This window comes from Peromyscus leucopus, chromosome 19, assembly GCF_004664715.2.
Source record: "Peromyscus leucopus breed LL Stock chromosome 19, UCI_PerLeu_2.1, whole genome shotgun sequence".
NCBI classification, from domain to species: Eukaryota; Metazoa; Chordata; class Mammalia; order Rodentia; family Cricetidae; genus Peromyscus; species Peromyscus leucopus.
The window spans coordinates 10,528,722-10,546,793 of record NC_051079.1 but is presented as its reverse complement, the minus strand read 5'-3'; the positions used below and the strand labels follow the sequence as shown (position 1 = coordinate 10,546,793).

Sequence of the window (18,072 nt, the reverse complement as noted above, 5' to 3'; positions counted from 1 at the left end):
TTTTTCAATAAAAAATTCTCATGCAATTATATTTCGGTCATGTTTCCCTCCCCTCCTCCCATATCCTTCTCACACAACTTCATGCTCACTTTCTCTCTGTCTAAAGAAACAGATGAGAACATTAAAACTTACAACATAAAACTGCAGAAATCCTAATCTTTACTCATTCCTTATTAATGTCTCAAGGAAAACCTCCCATGATCTCCATGGCCTCACAGTTCACAGCCATGGGTAAAGGGTTTTCATCTCACTATGTAGAGCAGGCTGGTCACCAACAGAGACCCACCTGCCTCCCACCTGCCTCTGCCTCATGAGTGCTAGGACCAAAGACATGTGCTCTTCCATGCCTGGCAATGTTCTTCCATGCCTGGAGAGGTCTTTTTTTTTTTTTTTTTTTTTTTTTTTTTTAATAAAATGTGGAACTGAGCATTCTTTGATGTGGGTTCCTCTGTGCTTGTTTGAATGAGAAGGTCCAAGTCTAAGGCAGTGTAGATTTCCAATCTAGAAAAGCAGAGCCAAACTGCTTGCCAGAAAACTAAGGCCCTGGGTCCCCAAAATGGGATTAATTCCCCTTAGTTCCTTACCTCTAAGTGAAGTCCATTTCCAAAGTCCAAGCAGACCTGTAAAATAAAATTATAGCTATTAAAAATAAGAGTAATTATCATTGTCATCCTCTGGGAAAAGAAACAAATTATAGTGTTCCCCCTTTTCTGCCAAAAACCAGATTCAGAGGGTTGAATCTACCTTTCCTTGGTCCACAAAGTCTGCTTCAGAGAACACGCGTGCACACACATGCATGTATACACTATATAGTATATATATATATATATATATACCACATATATTATAAATACACACATATACTATATATATAGTATGTGTATGTACATATGTATTATTTATATACATATATGTATATATGGGAAGGCATGCATGTGTCACAGGGTGTATGTTGAGATCAGAGAACAACCTAAGAAGCTCTGTCTTTCCACACGTAGGTTCTGGGGATTGATCTCAGTCCTCAGGCTTGGCAGCAAGTGCCTTTACCTGTTGGACCCTCTTGCTGGTCCTGAGAATAACTAGTATTTTAATGAACAAAACAGGTCTGGGGATGTGGCTCAGGGGTAAAGGCATGAGCTGTGCAAGCCTGACGGCCAAGTCTGCAGTGGTGCACACCTGTAAGGCCAGCACCCTACAGAGGCAGGAGGATCACCAGAAGCTGGGTGCCAGTCTGTCACGGTAGAAACAGTAAGAGAAACCCCCTCAGCGAGGTGAGAGCTCACTCCCAAAAGTTGTCCTCTATACTCACATGCACAATAAACAAATAAACACAAATTACAAACAAAATTATTCGCTTCCTGAAGCCTCAGACCTTCTGACTGTTTTCTCCTCACCCGGTAGCTTTTATCTCATGCTGGGGCCTGGGTACCTTTCTTCAGGGCTGTGGGTAAGTGGTGAGTCTCCCGGGGAATCCCCATCATCCCCCGGCTGCACATGCACTCACACACACTGCCCCCTGCAATCTGACCTCTAGCTCACCTTCAGCTCCCTTCACTCACAGGCACTGTTACCATCTGGATGTCACCACAACACAGAACTGTTTTAAGTCCAGCCAGGCTTAGTCTCAACCTGCTCCCTAACCCCTTCGTACTTCTGATTTTTGGTGCAATTCCTTTGCAGTCCGTCAGTCTTCTTCGGGTCTCATATTTTCTCCTGAGCTTTATCTAGACTAGCACTGCCTCTCACATTTACATAAGGATGAAAACGTTTGGAGTCAGAGATTTAGTTGCTCGGTGGTCACAATAGCCACAGTAGCTACTTACTGTTCAGACAGTACAGAATGAAAACATTTTTATCACTGGAGACCTGCTGGCCATTGCCAGCCGTCCCCACGATGTCACCAATGACAGCCAGGGAGACTTGTTTCCTCAGTCCTCTGTTATTCATGCCTCACATTCTCTCCAACTCTGGTCACCCATTGTTACGGTTCTGGCTTCTCTCTCTGCGCTGGCCACACAGCGAGAGGAGCTTATGCCGGCACAGACCTTTAACGGCCAATCCTTCGTTTCTCCACGGAAGTGATCTCACTTTCATTTGCTCAGGGTGGCTCAGCCTGACACCTGCTGTTAGGAAGCCCATCCATCAGCATTGTTTCCACCCGCAAAAGTGTGCTCCAGTCAGACCACCTATGACAGCCATGTGGCTTTGTCCTCCCTCACCGTATCCCCACCATTGACCGGCATCTCAAACCCCAAAACCCGCGAGTCACACTGACTTCCGGACAGACTCACTGCTACACAGTGAGGTCACGTGTTACCTGAGATTATATCTTCATAATAAACCGTCCCCTCCTCTTGCCCCAGGTGAGAGATGTCCTGAGGACTTGCCACATTTAACCACCAAGTGTACACTTTGGTTTCAACTCTAGCTTTTCCATTCATTGTCTCAAGAATCTTGGTCATCTGGCTGACCGTCCACCATTTTCTAAGGCTGATTAAACATGTTCATTCTGTTTGCACTTTCTAGCCAAACTTATCTGGGTCTTTCTTAGTTTGCTTCTGCTAACACTGAACTCTTCTGCTTTGAATCCTTCTAACTCTAAACTGGAAATAGTCTGCATCAATCGGCTTTACTTCTCCACTTCCCTTTTATGTGTGAGTTACTGTAACGCGTCTTCAGCTTGAATTTCCGCAGACATGTTTGCCTTTCCCTGTGCAAACACAGATCCATGGAATCCACACAAAGTGGGAGTCAAGGCTTTCTCTGAAAATGTATGCTCTCGACGGCCTTCATATTCCCGTCAAGGCTTCCCGGGGCGTCTGCTCTTTGAGGGGACACTTAACCCTCTTTTTGCCCTCTTGCCCCATCTATAAGAAATTCAGACTGACGTGCAGCTCTAAGGTGAGCCTCTGGGCAGGTAGGAACTATGGTGAGATGTCTGCCGTAAGTGTCCGGCATTCGAGCCCTTGGTCTCTGGTTGGTGGCTGTTGGGGTAGATTAGGAGGTGTGGCTTTGGTGGGGGAAGTATGTTGCTGGGGGACAGGCTTTGGGGTTCCAAAAGGCACGTGCCAATTTGAGTTAGCTCTCTGAGGTTTGAGATATAAGCTATGAGCTGTTGTTATAGTCACCCGACACCTGCCTCCACTCTGCCATCATGGATTCTAGCCTATGAGTCCCAGGAGAATTTTTTTCTCTAAGTTGCCTTGGTCTTGATGTCTTTGCATAGAAAAGTAACTAATACAGCAGCCTCAGCCAATTATCTGCTTTCTCTTTGATGGCTGCATGGACTAATTACCATTTTCATTCTTAAAAATGTTCAGGTATTTATTTGTTTGTTTATATATTTATTTATTTATTTGGTGTGTGTGTGTGTGTGTGTGTGTGTGTGTGTGTGTGTGTGTGTGTGTGTGTGTGTGGTGCCTGGAGGCCAGAAGAAAGTGTTCGAGTCCCTCGGAGTAGGAGTTACAGGTAGTGCTGGAAACTGAACTCAGGTTCTCTGCAAGAGCAACAAGTACTCATCTCCTCAGTTTCCCATTCTCTGTCTTGTCTAAAATCTTATTGGCTCCAGCAAAAAGGTGTAATTATGTTTTACTTTCATATTATTATTCTAACCAAATAGCATATATTTTACTTTGTTAAAAGGAAGTGATTTATTACCCTCTAGTAAAAAGTAAATGCATCTCATGAGTATCTTTAGTGACTTATTGAAACCTGTTTCCTAGGTGTTTGCTTAGAAATACAGATTAGCAGGCAACAGAAGACTTACTCAAGTATGGGAACAGGCATCTCAGGGGAGGGCCGCCATGACTCACTTTTTTTTCTTATGAGGAACTTGATGACAGAGAAATGTCACATGCAATGCCTGGATGGGAAAAGTAGGCTTCTATGTACTCAGCCAACTAATGTTTTTAGATGAACCAGAAAAATCCTTCAAAAGCTTCCTCACTCCATAAAAGTTTAAATGTTTCTACTGTTGGATCTTGTGCCTCACGTAAAACTTGGCCTTCCTGACAACAGGCAATAACCAAAACCAACCAGCCCAAACAAAAACTTCAGTAGTGAGGAAGGCCAAAGAGCCCTGAAAAATGTTGCCAGTGTACGTTTTGTTCTCAAGGCCAGCAACTTTAGAAAAAGCTTCCTGCTCTGAGGTTATTTTGATGAATGCCATCAGGGCACTCCGGAGGACTGGGTGTGGCTGGCTGACAGATCCTCCTGGCCGACAAGTTCTCTGAAATTTTGCTCTACACCAGGTGACCTTGAACCTCCTCCTGTGGGCCTACAATTCTACGGTGAGGTGACCATCGAACTTCAATATCTCAAACTAGTATCTTCTACTGAATACAGAGCTACAGGAAGTCATTTCAAATTCTGTTTCAATTTTTTTTAAATTTTATTTTACAACACCATTCAGTTCAACATAATAGCCACAGATTCCCCTGCTCTCCCCCTCGCCCCCTCCCCCCCCCAGCCCACCCCCATTCCCACCTCCTCCAGATCAAGGTCTCCCCCGAGGACCGGGATCGACCTGGTAGACTCAGTCCAGGCAGGTCCAGTCCCCCCCTCCCAGACCGAGCCAAGCGTCCCTGCATAAGTCCAGGATTCAAACAGCCAACTCATGCAGCGAGCCCAGGACCCAGCACCAACACACAGCTGCCTCCCAAACAGATCAAGCCAAATGACTGTCTCACCCATTCAGGGGCCTGATCCAGTTGGGGGCCCCTCAGCCTTTGGTTCAAGATCCTGTGCTTCCATTCATTTGGTTATTTGTCCCTGTGCTTTATCCAACCTTGGCTTCAACAATTCTCGCTCATATAAACCCTCTTCTTTCTCACTAATTAGACTCCCAGTGCTCCACCAGGGGCCCAGCCGTGGATGTCTGCATCCAGATTCCTCAGTCCTTGGATGGGGTTTATGGTACAACTATCAGGGTGTCTGGCCATCCCATCACCAGAGTAGGTCAGTTCCTGCCGTCTCTCGACCATTGCCAGCAGTCTTTTGCAGTGTGTGGGGGGGTATCTTTCGCAGACACTGAGACAAACAATCAATCAATGGGACCTCTTGAAACTGAGAAGCTTTTGTAGAGCAAAGGATACAGTCAACAAGGCAAAGCGACAGCCTACAGAATGGGAAAAGATCTTCACCAACCCCACATCTGACAGAGGACTGATATCCAGAATATATAAGGAACTCAAGAAATTAGACGTCAAAACGACCAACAGTCCAATTGAGAAATGGGCTTTAGAACTAAACAGAGAATTTTCAACAGAGGAAACTCAAATGGCTGAAAGACATTTAAGGAATTGCTCAACATCCCTAATCATCAGGGAAATGCAAATCAAAACAACTCTGAGATACCACCTTACGCCTGTCAGAGTGGCTAAGATCAAAAACACTGAAGACACTTTATGCTGGAGAGGATGTGGAACTAGGGGAACTCTCCTCCACAGCTGGTGGGAATGCAAGCTTGTACAACCACTTTGGAAATCAATATGGCACTTTCTTAGAAAATTGGGAGTCAATCTCCCCCAAGATCCAGCTATACCACTCCTGGGCATATACCCAAGAAATGCTCAATCATACCACAAGAGCACTTGCTCAGCTATGTTCATATCAGCATTGTTTGTAATAGCCAAAACCTGGAAACAACCTAGATGCCCTTCAACTGAAGAATGGATAAATAAATTGTGGCACATATACACAATGGAATACTACTCAACAGAGAAAAACAATGACATCATACGGTTTGCAGGCAAATGTTTCAATTTTAAGACCCAGTGGTGGTGTGTTATTTCCATGCTAGCAGAGATGCTTTAGAAGGCAAACGGTGCTCAGTGGCAGAGTTTTGGGTTCTACACAGGGTTGGCCCAGCATGGCTGATTGTTCTTTAATTCCAGACCCTCTCTGCATTGGTTAATGTCATCAGCTTGACAGGATCTAAAGATGATCCTCTGGGAATGTCTGAGTTTCTAGACTGGGTAATTAGGATGGGATAATCTACTTTCCTTTGAATGGCTGCATTTCATATGCTGGGGTCCCAGACTGAATAGCAGGAGAATGGAAGTGAGCATCAGCATTCACCCCTCTGCCTGCAATGTGGCCAGTGGACTCACGCTCCGGACACCAGAGGACTCACACTCTATTCCTGCCAGCAGGACTTCCCCACTGTGATGGGCTGTGATCTCCAACTGTGAGTTAGAGTAAACCCTTCCATCCTTCTACACAGTGTGTGTGTGTGTGTGTGTGTGTGTGTGTGTGTGTGTGTGTATTTTGTCATAACAATGAGAAAAGTAACTCCTATTAACTTCCAAGACCATTTTAGAACATTCTCACCCACCTGTCTAACCATGAAGAATGTTCCAAAATTCTTTGTTTCTCCCTTGGGCTATATAGAAGGCATTAGACTGAGGATCCTTGGCTCTGCTCAAATCCGTTCATAAAATGAGTTCAACTTTGGATGAAACAAGTAAAGAGGATGAGATAAAATGAAGGCACTGGATGCCACTTGTTTATTTCTTCTGGTCACATGTCCTGATTTCATGTTTGTATTAGCAGAGCTGGAGATGTGACCCTTGGATAGCTCTGAAGAAGGTTTTGGCAGGGCTTGTGTGGCCATAGGCTCTTACATGGCTGGCAGAGGTTGGGACTTGATGTCATCATGGTGTCATGATTTTGAAGCACTTCTCTGATAAGTCTGATGTGGACCAGATTTATAATGGAATTTAACATGCCATCCTTTGTTCTTTTGTTTGTTTGTTTGTTTTTCAAGACAGGGTTTCTCTATGTAGTTTTGGTGCCTTTCCTGGGTCTTGCTCTGTAGACCAGGTTGGCCTTGAACTCACAGAGATTGGCCTGCCTCTGACTCCTGAGTTCTGGGATTAAAGGCGTGCGCTACCACTGCCTGGCTGCCATCTTTTGTTCTTAAGTAATTTTTTTATGGAATGGGGTTAGTCTTTGTAGTTCTTACTTTATAGGTAAATATTACAACCTAGTTAAAAGAATCTCAACTTTGATGGCTCAGTGGGTAAAGGCATTTGCTGTGCAAGCCAGCTGATATAGATTCGATATCTGGAACCCATGGAAAGGTAGAAGGAGAGAACTCATCCCATAAAGTTGTATTGATTTCCACATGTGTGCTATTGCATGTGTGCTCCTGGTAATAATAATCATAATAAATAAATAAAAATCCCATTAGGCACAGAGACACACGCCTTTCACTCCAGCACTCTGGAAGCTAAGGCAGGTGGATAGATCTCTGTGAGTCTGAGGCTAGCCTAGTATATACAGTGAGTTTCAGGCTAGCCAAGGATATACAGCAAGACCCTATCTCAGTAAGTCAGTCAGTAAATAAATGAATTAAGTAAATGAATAAATAATCCAATTTAAAACGTCAACTTGTAAATGACCCAGACACGTACATGGCCCTCAATAGTCAGTTTAAGTGTACACTGTGGTCTTCTCAGTTGCTAATTTTGAAAAATCCTCAATAGCAAAGGAAGGAGGACTCTGAACTCTACTTTCTAATTTATGAGCTCTGCATTCGGACCTGATGAATATTTAACAGGTGACTAGCAAAGTGTATGATTGTCACAATCTCCTGCCTGCTCTTCAGATACGAGGCTATCTCAATGTAACGACTGTGACTCACCCATTGAAGTTGGCTCCAACAGGAAGGCATCTGCTTGGTGCCATTTTACTGACTCAGAATTTTGAAACATGAATTGAGCCATACTGCGCTACACCCAACCTGCCCTATCCTATCCTGTAAGGAATTTTTATATGCAGTTAAGTTCTGTGTCATCAATGGCCAGTTCCTAGACAAACCAACAGAAACCTCAAAAAAGTCAAAAATACATTTTCATTCATTGTGGGATTGTACTAGCATCCTTAGGTTATTCTCTAAGACACATCACAGTGGCTAACAAAGTTAGGCTTTTATAATGTTTAATCTTTCTACTCTCACTTTTCACCACACAGCTGTGTGAACAGTGTTTTTCACACTTGGGTGGCATCAGAATTACAATGAAGACTGCCTGGCCCCACCCTAGACTTCCTGTTCAATAGGTCTGGGTGTGGCCCAGGAACGTGCATTTCTATTCACTTTCCAGGTAACACTGGTGCTTCACTGCCTTGAAGGCCAGTTTCCAAAACCACTGCTTAAAAATCACAGGCTAGCCAGGGAAAGAGCAAAAGCCTGAGCCTGGGCAATTTATAAACCAGATAATGAACCCTTTGATGAAGAGAGCTGTGTGCAGGCATGATTTCTAAATGATGAAATTCAAGCACTGTGAATTATACAAGACTTCACCTTTTAAGTGCTAATCATGTGCCATAGCTTTAGAAGTGTGTGTGTGTGTGTGTGTGTGTGTGTGTGTGTGTGTTTGTGTGTGTGTGTGTGGTGTGCTGGTGCCCCTGGAGACCAGAAGGTGTCAGATCCACTCAAGCTGGAGTCATAGACAGTTGTGAGCTGTCCTGTGGTGGTGAGGACCTAACAGGATCCCATTCAAGAGCAGTCTACACTCTCAACTGCTGAGCCATCTCTCCATTCCCAAGGCTGATTTAAAAGGTATTTTCCCTCTGGTTTCTATCTCTCTTTCACATTAGCAAGTTTCACCAATCCTGGACATTTATCATTAAAAACAAATTATCATTTTTATTGTCACGTTTCTCTAACAGCCGCAAATGCCTTTGGAATCAGACAAAACAGAAGGTAAAGTGTGTAGTGTGCTCCGCTTTATTGGACAAGTGAAAACTCTGGGCTGTTTCTATTTTCTTCTTCTTTTTTAAGTTGCAGTACAGTTATTTCTGAAAATGACACTAATAATGGGTGATGTTATTCTGTATGCTGTGAAAATGTATTGCTCTGATTGGTTGATAGATAAAGCTGTTTGGCCAATGGTGAGGCAGAATAAGATTAGGTGGTACTTTCCACCTGTAGAGACAGGAGAAGAAAAGAGAGCAGAGGAGATGCTGCTAGCTGCCGCCAGGAGAAGCAAGATGTAAAGATACCAGTCAGCCACGAGCCACGTGGCAAAGTATAGATTTATAGAAATGGGTTAATTTAAGATATAAAAGCTAGCTAGCAAGAAGCCTGCCATGGCCATAGTTTAAAAATAATATAAGCCAGTATGTGTTTATTTTGGTCCGAGCGGCTGTGGGAGCTGGGTGGACCAGAGAAAATGTACAGCTACACACTAAAATAAAAATAAAACGAGGGAAACGGATCTTCCTCATCACCGAGGTTTAAGACTGCAGCCTTCTTCCCACCACTAGATGGCACTGGTCTGCCAGGAAGGTCGACTCCAGGAGCCCCTGGAAACTGACCCAACAATGGTCTCCAGAACAGCGGACTGGCGATATGGAAGGGCTTGGAGAGCTGCACAAACATGTTTGCAAGATTCTAGCCATGCAATTAGGTAAATTTTCCTTTACATTATCTTGCAATTCCGTGCCCTGGCACATGGGGAATGCTACACAGCTGTACAACTATCACACTCTCTTGTCCACACTCCTCTTCCCCACCGTAAGCTTCGCGATCACGGGAGAGTGTGAGTGCACCCAGAAGACTGTTTTGCACCTGCACAATTCATGAGTGTGAAGTGTGTGGGTGTCCAGCATTTCCTATTCAATCTATCTGGGCACTCAGTATTTATGCCTCCCTTCCCCTGTTATTATGCAGAGTAATGGGTCTCAGGTGGCATTTTATAATATGTACATGACTGTACTCTGGTCTACCTTCTCCCCCCATGGTCCCGGCCCCTTGTTTGTCCTCCTCTTCCCTCCAAACAGCCCTAGAGTCTGCTCTAGGACACATACCCCAAAACTCTCTTGATTCCCTTCCTGCTTTGCTTATGCCTCTTCGTTCCCTCTTCTAGCCCTCTTTTTGTTGTTGTTGTTTTTGGCTTTTGGTTTTTTCAAGACAGGGTTTCTCTGTGTAGCTTTGTGCCTTTCCTGGAACTCACTCTGTAGCCCAGGCTGGCCTCGGACTCACAGATATCCACCTGCCTCTGCCTCCTGAGTGCTGGGATTAAAGGCGTGAGCCACCATCGCCCAGCTAGCTTTCTTTTAAAAACAAACAGCACCAAAAATAAACCCAGAAAACTTTTATTGTTCCACATAAATATCATTTAAATAGCAATTCCATGTGTGAGAGGAAACATGCAATTTCGTCTGAAGTTGGCCTATTTTGCTTAACATAATAATCTCCAATTTTATTTGAAAATTCTTTAGGGAAATTCCGATTGCTTTGCTAGCTTCTCAAGCACAGGAAGAAATGAACTCATTTTGAAGGACCATTTCTGTGTCCAAGGAATTTACTGAGTTTCTAGGCATACGCAACAAGGATGCCACTCTAATGACTCTCAGTTTAGTTAGGAGAGAAAAAAGGAAGTCATTGTTCCTCCCAAGAGGGACAGGTCACAGGCGCCATGGATGCCTGAGACCCCAGGTAATCCTGACCTCTGTGGCTATGAGATTATTTCTGACATAATCATATGGTCAGAAAGTTATAGGTTAGGCACAGTAAGAGATGAACAGCAGCTATAATAATGATCACAATGATGTACAACAATGAAAGGTATTTCAATTTTACACATTGTTTATACCTTGAACTCTTCATCTAAAAGTTTTCTAGCATGATAGACCATGGCTAACTGGAACTAAAAGCTGGGGGAAAGTGCACACCACAGAGGGAGACAGTCTTAACTGTGTGAAAACCATCTGCAAACAGGGTTCTGTGGGACCTACAGAGGCAGAAGGTACTTCCTGCTGGGAGGGAGGAGGTGGCAACGGACGTGGCTTTGGAGAGGGTGCAGAATGGGTCTGTGTAGACAGAAGACAGATCCAAGGACAGAGATTCGAACTCGTGCACAGTAAGCACTGTGTCTGGCATCTAGCACCCACCATATGACGCTGGCAGGCTGAAAATCAGACAAAGTGTGAAGGACCTTTGCTGATGGTGAGGAATGAGTCACCTCCAGCTTCGAATGAGGAGTTTGCTGCTGTGCTTCTGAAGGTTCTGTTCTAAAGTATAACACACAGGCAGGAGACAGTTTGAAGATGCAAGGAATAAGCCCAGGAGAAACGGAAAGAGGGGCAGCCTAGGATAATGGAAATGAGACAGGTGGGTGGAGGCTCATCCTTGGGGATGCCCTTGGCATGGGGACAGCATGGGAAGGAGGCAGAGGAGGAGTAAGGCTTAAGGGTGAGTGTCTGGAAGGCTTAGATTTTCAGACACATTGGGGCCATGTTAAGCTACGGTGCTGATGCTGAGGAAACTGATTAGGGAACAGCAGTGGGGTGTCCAGGTCAGTGATATCCAGCCTGGCCACAGCTGGCTTCCCAACCTTCTTTCTCGTATGATCCCGGGGCTGTATCCACTCAGCTGCTGCTACTCCCTCCCCAGCTTCTAGCCCCACATGATGTCTTCCCGTGAGGCACCCACTGACCGTCCTGTCATCCTGTTTGCTCAGAAAGATGTGGTTATGGACAGAACTTTCTGGAGCGAAGAGCCACAATAAATCATTCCTTCTTTAGGTTGCCTCTGTTGGCATGTGCTCACAGTACTATAAAGCTAAGTAACATGCCTCCCCAGAATACCTATTAGCAAGGAGTCTTTCCGATCTCTTCTGTTAGCTTGGGGGCCACCCTACGTATATCCTATACATCCTTCAGCCTCACAGTCTATGTTAAGGCAACATGGACTCTTCTAGCTCCTCCACAGAACAGGCCTTTGAGCCTGTGCATAGTCCTCTTAACCTACAATGTTCTCCCTTTTTCTGCCATCTCATCAATTTATAACTATTCTCCTATCTAGGTTGGGACAGCCAGGGCTGGGCTGGTTGCTCCTTCTGTCCTGTGTTAATCTATGTTCTTATCTGTATCCAGTGGGAAATTAAGTCATTTCACTGTGCCGTTTATGAGACTGTGAGCATCATGTGGGCAGGACCTGTGTTTGCTATAGACTTCTTGTGTCTAGCACATTGCCTAGCACCAAGTGGTTATACATAGCTTTTCTTACAGGCATTTCTCATCTTACCATTACAGTGGGATATACATCCTGGCACCCCAAGTTGTATACTAATTATCAAACTTTACCTATAAAAAAAGCCCAATGGGTTTTGAAGTAAATAGTTTTAATGTTGTACAAACTATACTTTGGAAATGTTAGGATGAACTGATCAGGGAAGACGCCTCTCATCATAGACATATGGTTAAAACGTGCTCCAAAGCAGCTGAGCTTTGTGGCACCCGTGGAGAAAAAGCTGGGTTAACAGGAGGCTTACCTACATCTATAGCTCATTTGTGCTTTCAACTGAGGCTTCTAATTTGGGGGCGGGGGGGGGGCTGGAGAAATGGCTCCGTGGCTAAGAACACTTGCTGCTCTTGCGGAAGGAAGACCCGGATTTGGCTCTCAGCGCACAGTGTGGTACCTCACAACTGTCTGTAATTCCAGACCCAGAGGACGAGAAGCCCTGCTCTGGCCTCTGTGAGCACTGTAAGCATGTAGTGTGCTTACATACATGAAGACACAGCACTCACACACAAAATAAATAAATATCTAAGGGCTAATCTTTAACAGAATTTGACCTTTTAAAAAAAATGTCAACTCAGGGGCCAGTATGATGGTCCAGCGGTGGAGCAGGTGTTTGACACAAGCCCAAGGTTCTGAGTTTGATCCCGCCACACATGGCAGAAGGAGAGAAGGCTTGAAGATGTCCTCTGACTTCCAGTGTGGTATACATTTTCACACACGCACACACACACACACACACACACACACACCTATTTTTGAAGAAAAAAATCAATCTACATCTGACTTTTTTTTTTAAGACAGGGTCTAGTTTAGTTGTGTAGTTTGGAACTGGTTTAGGATGGTTTGGAACTTAAAATGTAGCCCAGGGTAGCCTGGAACTCATGACTCTATTGCCTTGGCCTCTTAAGTGCTGGGATTATGGATGTGTACCACCATACCCGGCTCGAATGTGTAACAGTTCCCCGTGTGGGCACTGGTAATGTAGACAGTAATTCTCTCTTACACTAGGATCAGCTGGGGTTTCTGTAAATACATCTTTCTGGACCCCAGCCTTAGAGACTTGAGTTCAGCTTAAGAATCCCTCACCATAAGGGAGAATTTAGACGGGTATAGCCTCATTTTTCAGGTAAAGTATTTTGACTTAAATTTATAATTAAAAAAAAAAAAACTGTTGGCGTTTCCCCATTTACTAATTTTTAGAAACCGAAACACATGAGATGTGCTTTTCGAAATTCACGAGTATCTGATCATCCTTGTGAGAGTCAACGTTCATTATGCAGTTTGTACTTTATTCTCAAATCTGTGCAATTTAGTTGCATAGTGTAAGCATAATTATCTAATTGCTGGCAATTTGTGGAGCCCACTTGTTAAACTGTATCCCCTAAAAGAAGATGTTGAAATGCTAACGATTTCGAAACAAGGGTCTATGCAGATTTCCCCGAGCTGAGCCCCTGAGGCTGGACCTCACTCAAGACAACTGGTGTTCTCTCAAAACCTGGACACAGACACACAGAGGGGGACCTCAGACAGCAAGAGGTGACAAAGAGAAACTGCCACGAGAGGATGGGTGGACCAGAGTGATGGAGTGTCAAAGACAGGCTGCCAGCTGTCAAGTGCTGGAAAGAGGCATGATGGGACGCAGGGAACAGGGCCCTGCCGACCTTGATCCTGGGTCTCCCAGCTCCAGAACTGGGACACAGTAAACACCTGTTGTTTTAGGCCACCCAGTTTCAGTACTTTCTTTCTTTTTTTTTTTTTTTGGTTTTTTGAGACAGGGTTTCTCTGTGTAGCTTTGCGCCTCTCCTGGAACTCACTTGGTAGCCCAGGCTGGCCTCAAACTCACAGAGATCTGCCTGCCTCTGCCTCCCAAGTGCTGGGATTAAAGGCGTGCGCCACCACCGCCCGGCTTCAGTACTTTCTTATATGCCTGGTGAACAAATACGCTATTAAATACATCAGCTCACAGAACACAGGCTGGGTTTGAACCTATAACATGGAGTTTGACTTTTAAAACACAAACTCACTTAAGGCAAAACTGAGGCACCTACTGAAACCACAGCTGTCTGCCCTTTTAGAATGGCTTTAAAATGTGTACAACATATTGCATTATAAGCCCAAGTATATTAAAATTAATTTAGAATTTATAAACTTAAAAAAGTGATAGTAATTTTACATACTTTGGTACTGAAACATGAGTTTAAAGAGTCTGCTAGGGTTTATTAGTGATATTTAAAATAAATGGTATTTTGAAATAACTAATACATTAAAATGTGGAACCATACTGTGAAAACGCCACGAGTTCTGCTAATGTGGTCACCTCGTCACAACTTAGACAAATGAGAAATCTCAGCTAGAGAATAGTGGGAATACACGTGCACATAAGTCCCTGCATTTGGGAATACAGGTGTACATGGGTCCCCACATTTAAGAGTACATTTGTACATAAGTCCCCGAATTTGGGAATATGTACATAATAAGTTCCCAATTTCTAGACACCACCTGAATTCCATCTGTGGAGAACTTTATGATGGAGGGATCCCAGACGAACACTTGAAGAGGAAGCCTCTTGGGTTTTATTCAGGAAACTCTCTGTCATTTTGACAGAGTTGGTCTAAATGTGGGTGACAATCAACAGTTACTTTGTGGTGTGCTACTGAAGGAGCAAGCCAAAGCCTACTAAAGGCTCCTCGGTAGGCTCAGTGCTCAACATGTGGGTTCAGCCACTCTGAGCTGGGCCTGACTGAAATGCTTGGGACCAGAGATGTATCAGATTTCAGTTTTTTTTTTTTTAACAAAGCCAATATATGTGCAGACTTTTTTGACAAAGCATCTCCAATACAAAAACCCAGTCTGAAATGCTCTGAAATCCCAAACCTTTTGCGCTCCACCATGCTCAGAAAGCCTAGGGTCTCGGAGCACTTTAGGCGAGGACGCTCCACCTGTACTCTTGAGGGAGGCTGCATGTCTGCTGCTTCCCTGGTGCACACGTGTGGATGAGGTGGGGTTTTGTGGCAGTCTTATTCATCCTTTGCTGTCTAGTCTCTAGATCCACGGGTGGCCGGAGGCAAGACACAGACAAATATCTCCTTACGCATTCCACTCACAGTGTTCTCTAGACTGTGGAAGTGACCCTGTGGCTCTGGCCCCTGCTCACAGGTGAGGCAGCAGCTCACTAGTGGCTGGGTCTGTGACTTTGAAATTCCAACAGCTCAAATGAATGCAGGTTTCTTCAATCCTTTTTCCCAGGTGGACTCAAACTATAATGTTCTGAAATAAATCCCTTTTTATGTGGGTGCCTGTGCGTGTGCGTACATGTGTTGTGTGTGTGTGTGTGTGTGTGTGTGTGTGTGTGTGTGTGTGTGTGTGTATGTATATACTTGTGTAGGTGTGGGGTTAACCTCATGGGTCATTCCTTAGGAGCCATCCACTTTGTCTTTGGAGACAGGGTCTTTCACTAAACCTGGAACTTGCCAAGCAGGCTAGGCCAGCCAGCCATCAAGCCTCAGGGAGTCTGCCTGTCTCTGCCTCCTCAGGCCTGGGATTATAAGGGTACACCTCTGCACTAGGCATTTCTTACATGGGTTGTGGGAACTGAACTCAGGACCTCCTACTTGAAGGGTAAACATTTCACCAGCTGAGCTCTCTCTAGTCCTTTTTTTTTTTTTTTTTTTCTGGAACAGGCCAGAGTAAATGCTGTTGTGTGCAGCTGAACTGACCAAACTGGCTACAACTTACGTTCCTTCCTTTGAAGGATCCACAGCTTCTGCTTCCCACAACCTCACATAAACTGAGAACAGAATGCCGAAATGCCTTCTGTTCTTTTTTGTTTGTTTGTCTACTGTTCTTCATAGGTCACCACAACCCTTCAGATTCATAGCACAAAACGACTCTAGAAATACACAGACTAGTCGGAAAATTCTGTTCTTTCCAAAGGAGTAGCCCATCACTGTCTAATAAAGTAAAAATATGTAGAATGCTAAAATGGAAAGTCTAAGCTTACCCGTTCCTTTGCAAGCCTATGAACTGGTTGTTTGCTATACCATGTGGACATTGCATAGACTTTCTTTTCTTTATAGGGAGAGAATTTGTACTGAACATTCCAGGTGAGCCCGGAACTGCTGGCTTGGAATTCCCCTTAGCTAGGAAGCAGCAAGGTGAGGGATAAAGTCACTCCTTGGGCCAAAAACAAAGCCCAACATTATGTCATAGAAAAATTTGATGAAAAATGACCTCAACAACATAGGCAAAGCAAAACCAAACAGCATGAAAACAGACTGTACCTACAGCCTGCAGTTTCTCGTTACCAAGCTGTCTATGGAAAGTTAGTTCATCGAAATCTTTGGATTGAATTTACTCATCTTTTCTCTGGTCTGCCTTAAAAGACAAACAAACCAAACTATTGTTTTCTGCACCCTTATCATCATTCCAGGATCTCTCTCTCTCTGTCTCTCTGTCTCTAACTAACTAACTAACTAACTAACTAACTAACTAACTAACTACTACAACCCCCTTCCTCCCTTCCCTCCACCACTACTCTAAATTCATTGTTCAGAGGCAAGAATTTCCAACAGGATGAAAATACTTGCTCTTAAAATTACAAAAATGATGTAAGAAAACGAGGTATGATTTTGTATACCTAATCTCTCTCAACCTATCTGTGAAGTCTCCTCGATATGATCCCACACTTGATTAAAACCCAGTTGGCAAATCTCTGAAAGTCACAGACATTCCTAAATGATATGCAATTTTGTTAGCTAACAAACGAACGAACGACCACAGCCATTTAAAATCCAAGTTGAGCATAGAAACCAAACATAACCATACACCTTGGGTCTGAACCTTGCCTCTAGGGCGGAGAGCCCTTGTCTTTAAAAAGGCCATTTCTGAAAACCCAATTTGATGATGGTGGCTTCAATTTTCCTCTAAATTACAAAAACTATTAGATATGTTTAATCCCGGGAAAGTACTAACTGTTCAGGCCAGTGACCAAAGCACCTGTAACAATAAAACTTTAAGCTCTGTAAACAACACTTTTAAAGAAGGCATTTTTAGTTGCTATTTTTCACTCTAGGAACTCAGGTCTTTCCTGGTTTCCCGGTTCACTGACGTTATCAGCAGGAGCGGCGAGAACTGGGAAACTGCGGGAACTTTAGCGAACTTGCAAAAGGGTGCGCGTGGGACTTCCCACCGCCTCCATGTTTCCTAGTCCAGAAGGCTCCAAACAAAGTCGGGTGCCCCCAAGAAGGGATTTCCATGTCCCTGGGCTCACCGTACCCACAGATCACAGTTAGGAAAGGTCACTGGGGCCTGAGTGTGACGGCCAAAGGGAGAGTGATCGAGCGTGAATTCTGGCCACCTGGCTCGTCGCAGGTCGGGCCCAGCGCTGTCCCACCGCGGGGGACACCGGGGGTGTTCCCGGCTGGGGCGCGGGGGGTCACTGCACTTACCACCGCCAGCAGCAGCAGGGCGCACCGGCCGGCCGGGCTCCGCGCCATCGCCTCGCTCCGCCGCGCCCTCGCCTCCGGGCCTCGCCGGCGGATCCTCCTGGCCAGGTCCCTCCTGTGGCCGCCCCTCTGCGCCTCAGCCCTGCCCCGGGTGCGGTTCCAGGTGTGGCCGGGTCAGAAAGGGTAGCCGGGGGCCCGCCCGCAGCCTGGAGGTGGGGAATGCGCTCCGCGGGGAGGTGCGAGCCAGTTCCCGCCCTCCGCACCTGGGGCCGTGACGTCCCCTCCTGGGGACCTTGGGTGGCTGGCCCCGCCCCGTCGTGTCTCCTTCCCGATCCCCTCCTCCTCCCGGATCAGAGTAGAGAACCTAGTTACCAGCCCGTCCAGACCCCAGGACAGAGGATCTAAGGAGCGGGACTCGGGGAACCCAGGATCGCAGGGCTGCTGTGGAAAAGGGCTGGCGATGCGGGAATGAGCGCGGGTGGCGACCAGGGGCCACGCGGGCCACGCGGTATGGGGCCTGCTGTTGGGAGCCAGGCTTAGGTAGTGTCCCAGTAAAGGCCTCTCACCTCTTCTCTGCCGCCCTTGCCGGCAGGTTTG

General features: G+C 45.3%; 1 protein-coding gene across 1 annotated transcript in view; it reads right to left on the bottom strand.

The window, feature by feature from the left end:
- Dsg2 (desmoglein 2) overlaps positions 1-17,752 on the bottom strand; it is a 46,853-nt gene extending 29,101 nt beyond the window's left edge. The window contains exons 1-2 of the mRNA XM_028886544.2: positions 17,479-17,752; positions 585-620 (exon numbers count right to left, since the gene is read on the bottom strand). Coding sequence (XP_028742377.1) covers positions 585-620; positions 17,479-17,526 — 84 coding nt within the window. The 5' untranslated portion in view covers positions 17,527-17,752. The remainder of the gene's footprint in view (positions 1-584; positions 621-17,478) is intronic.
- Positions 17,753-18,072: the final 320 nt, after the last annotated feature.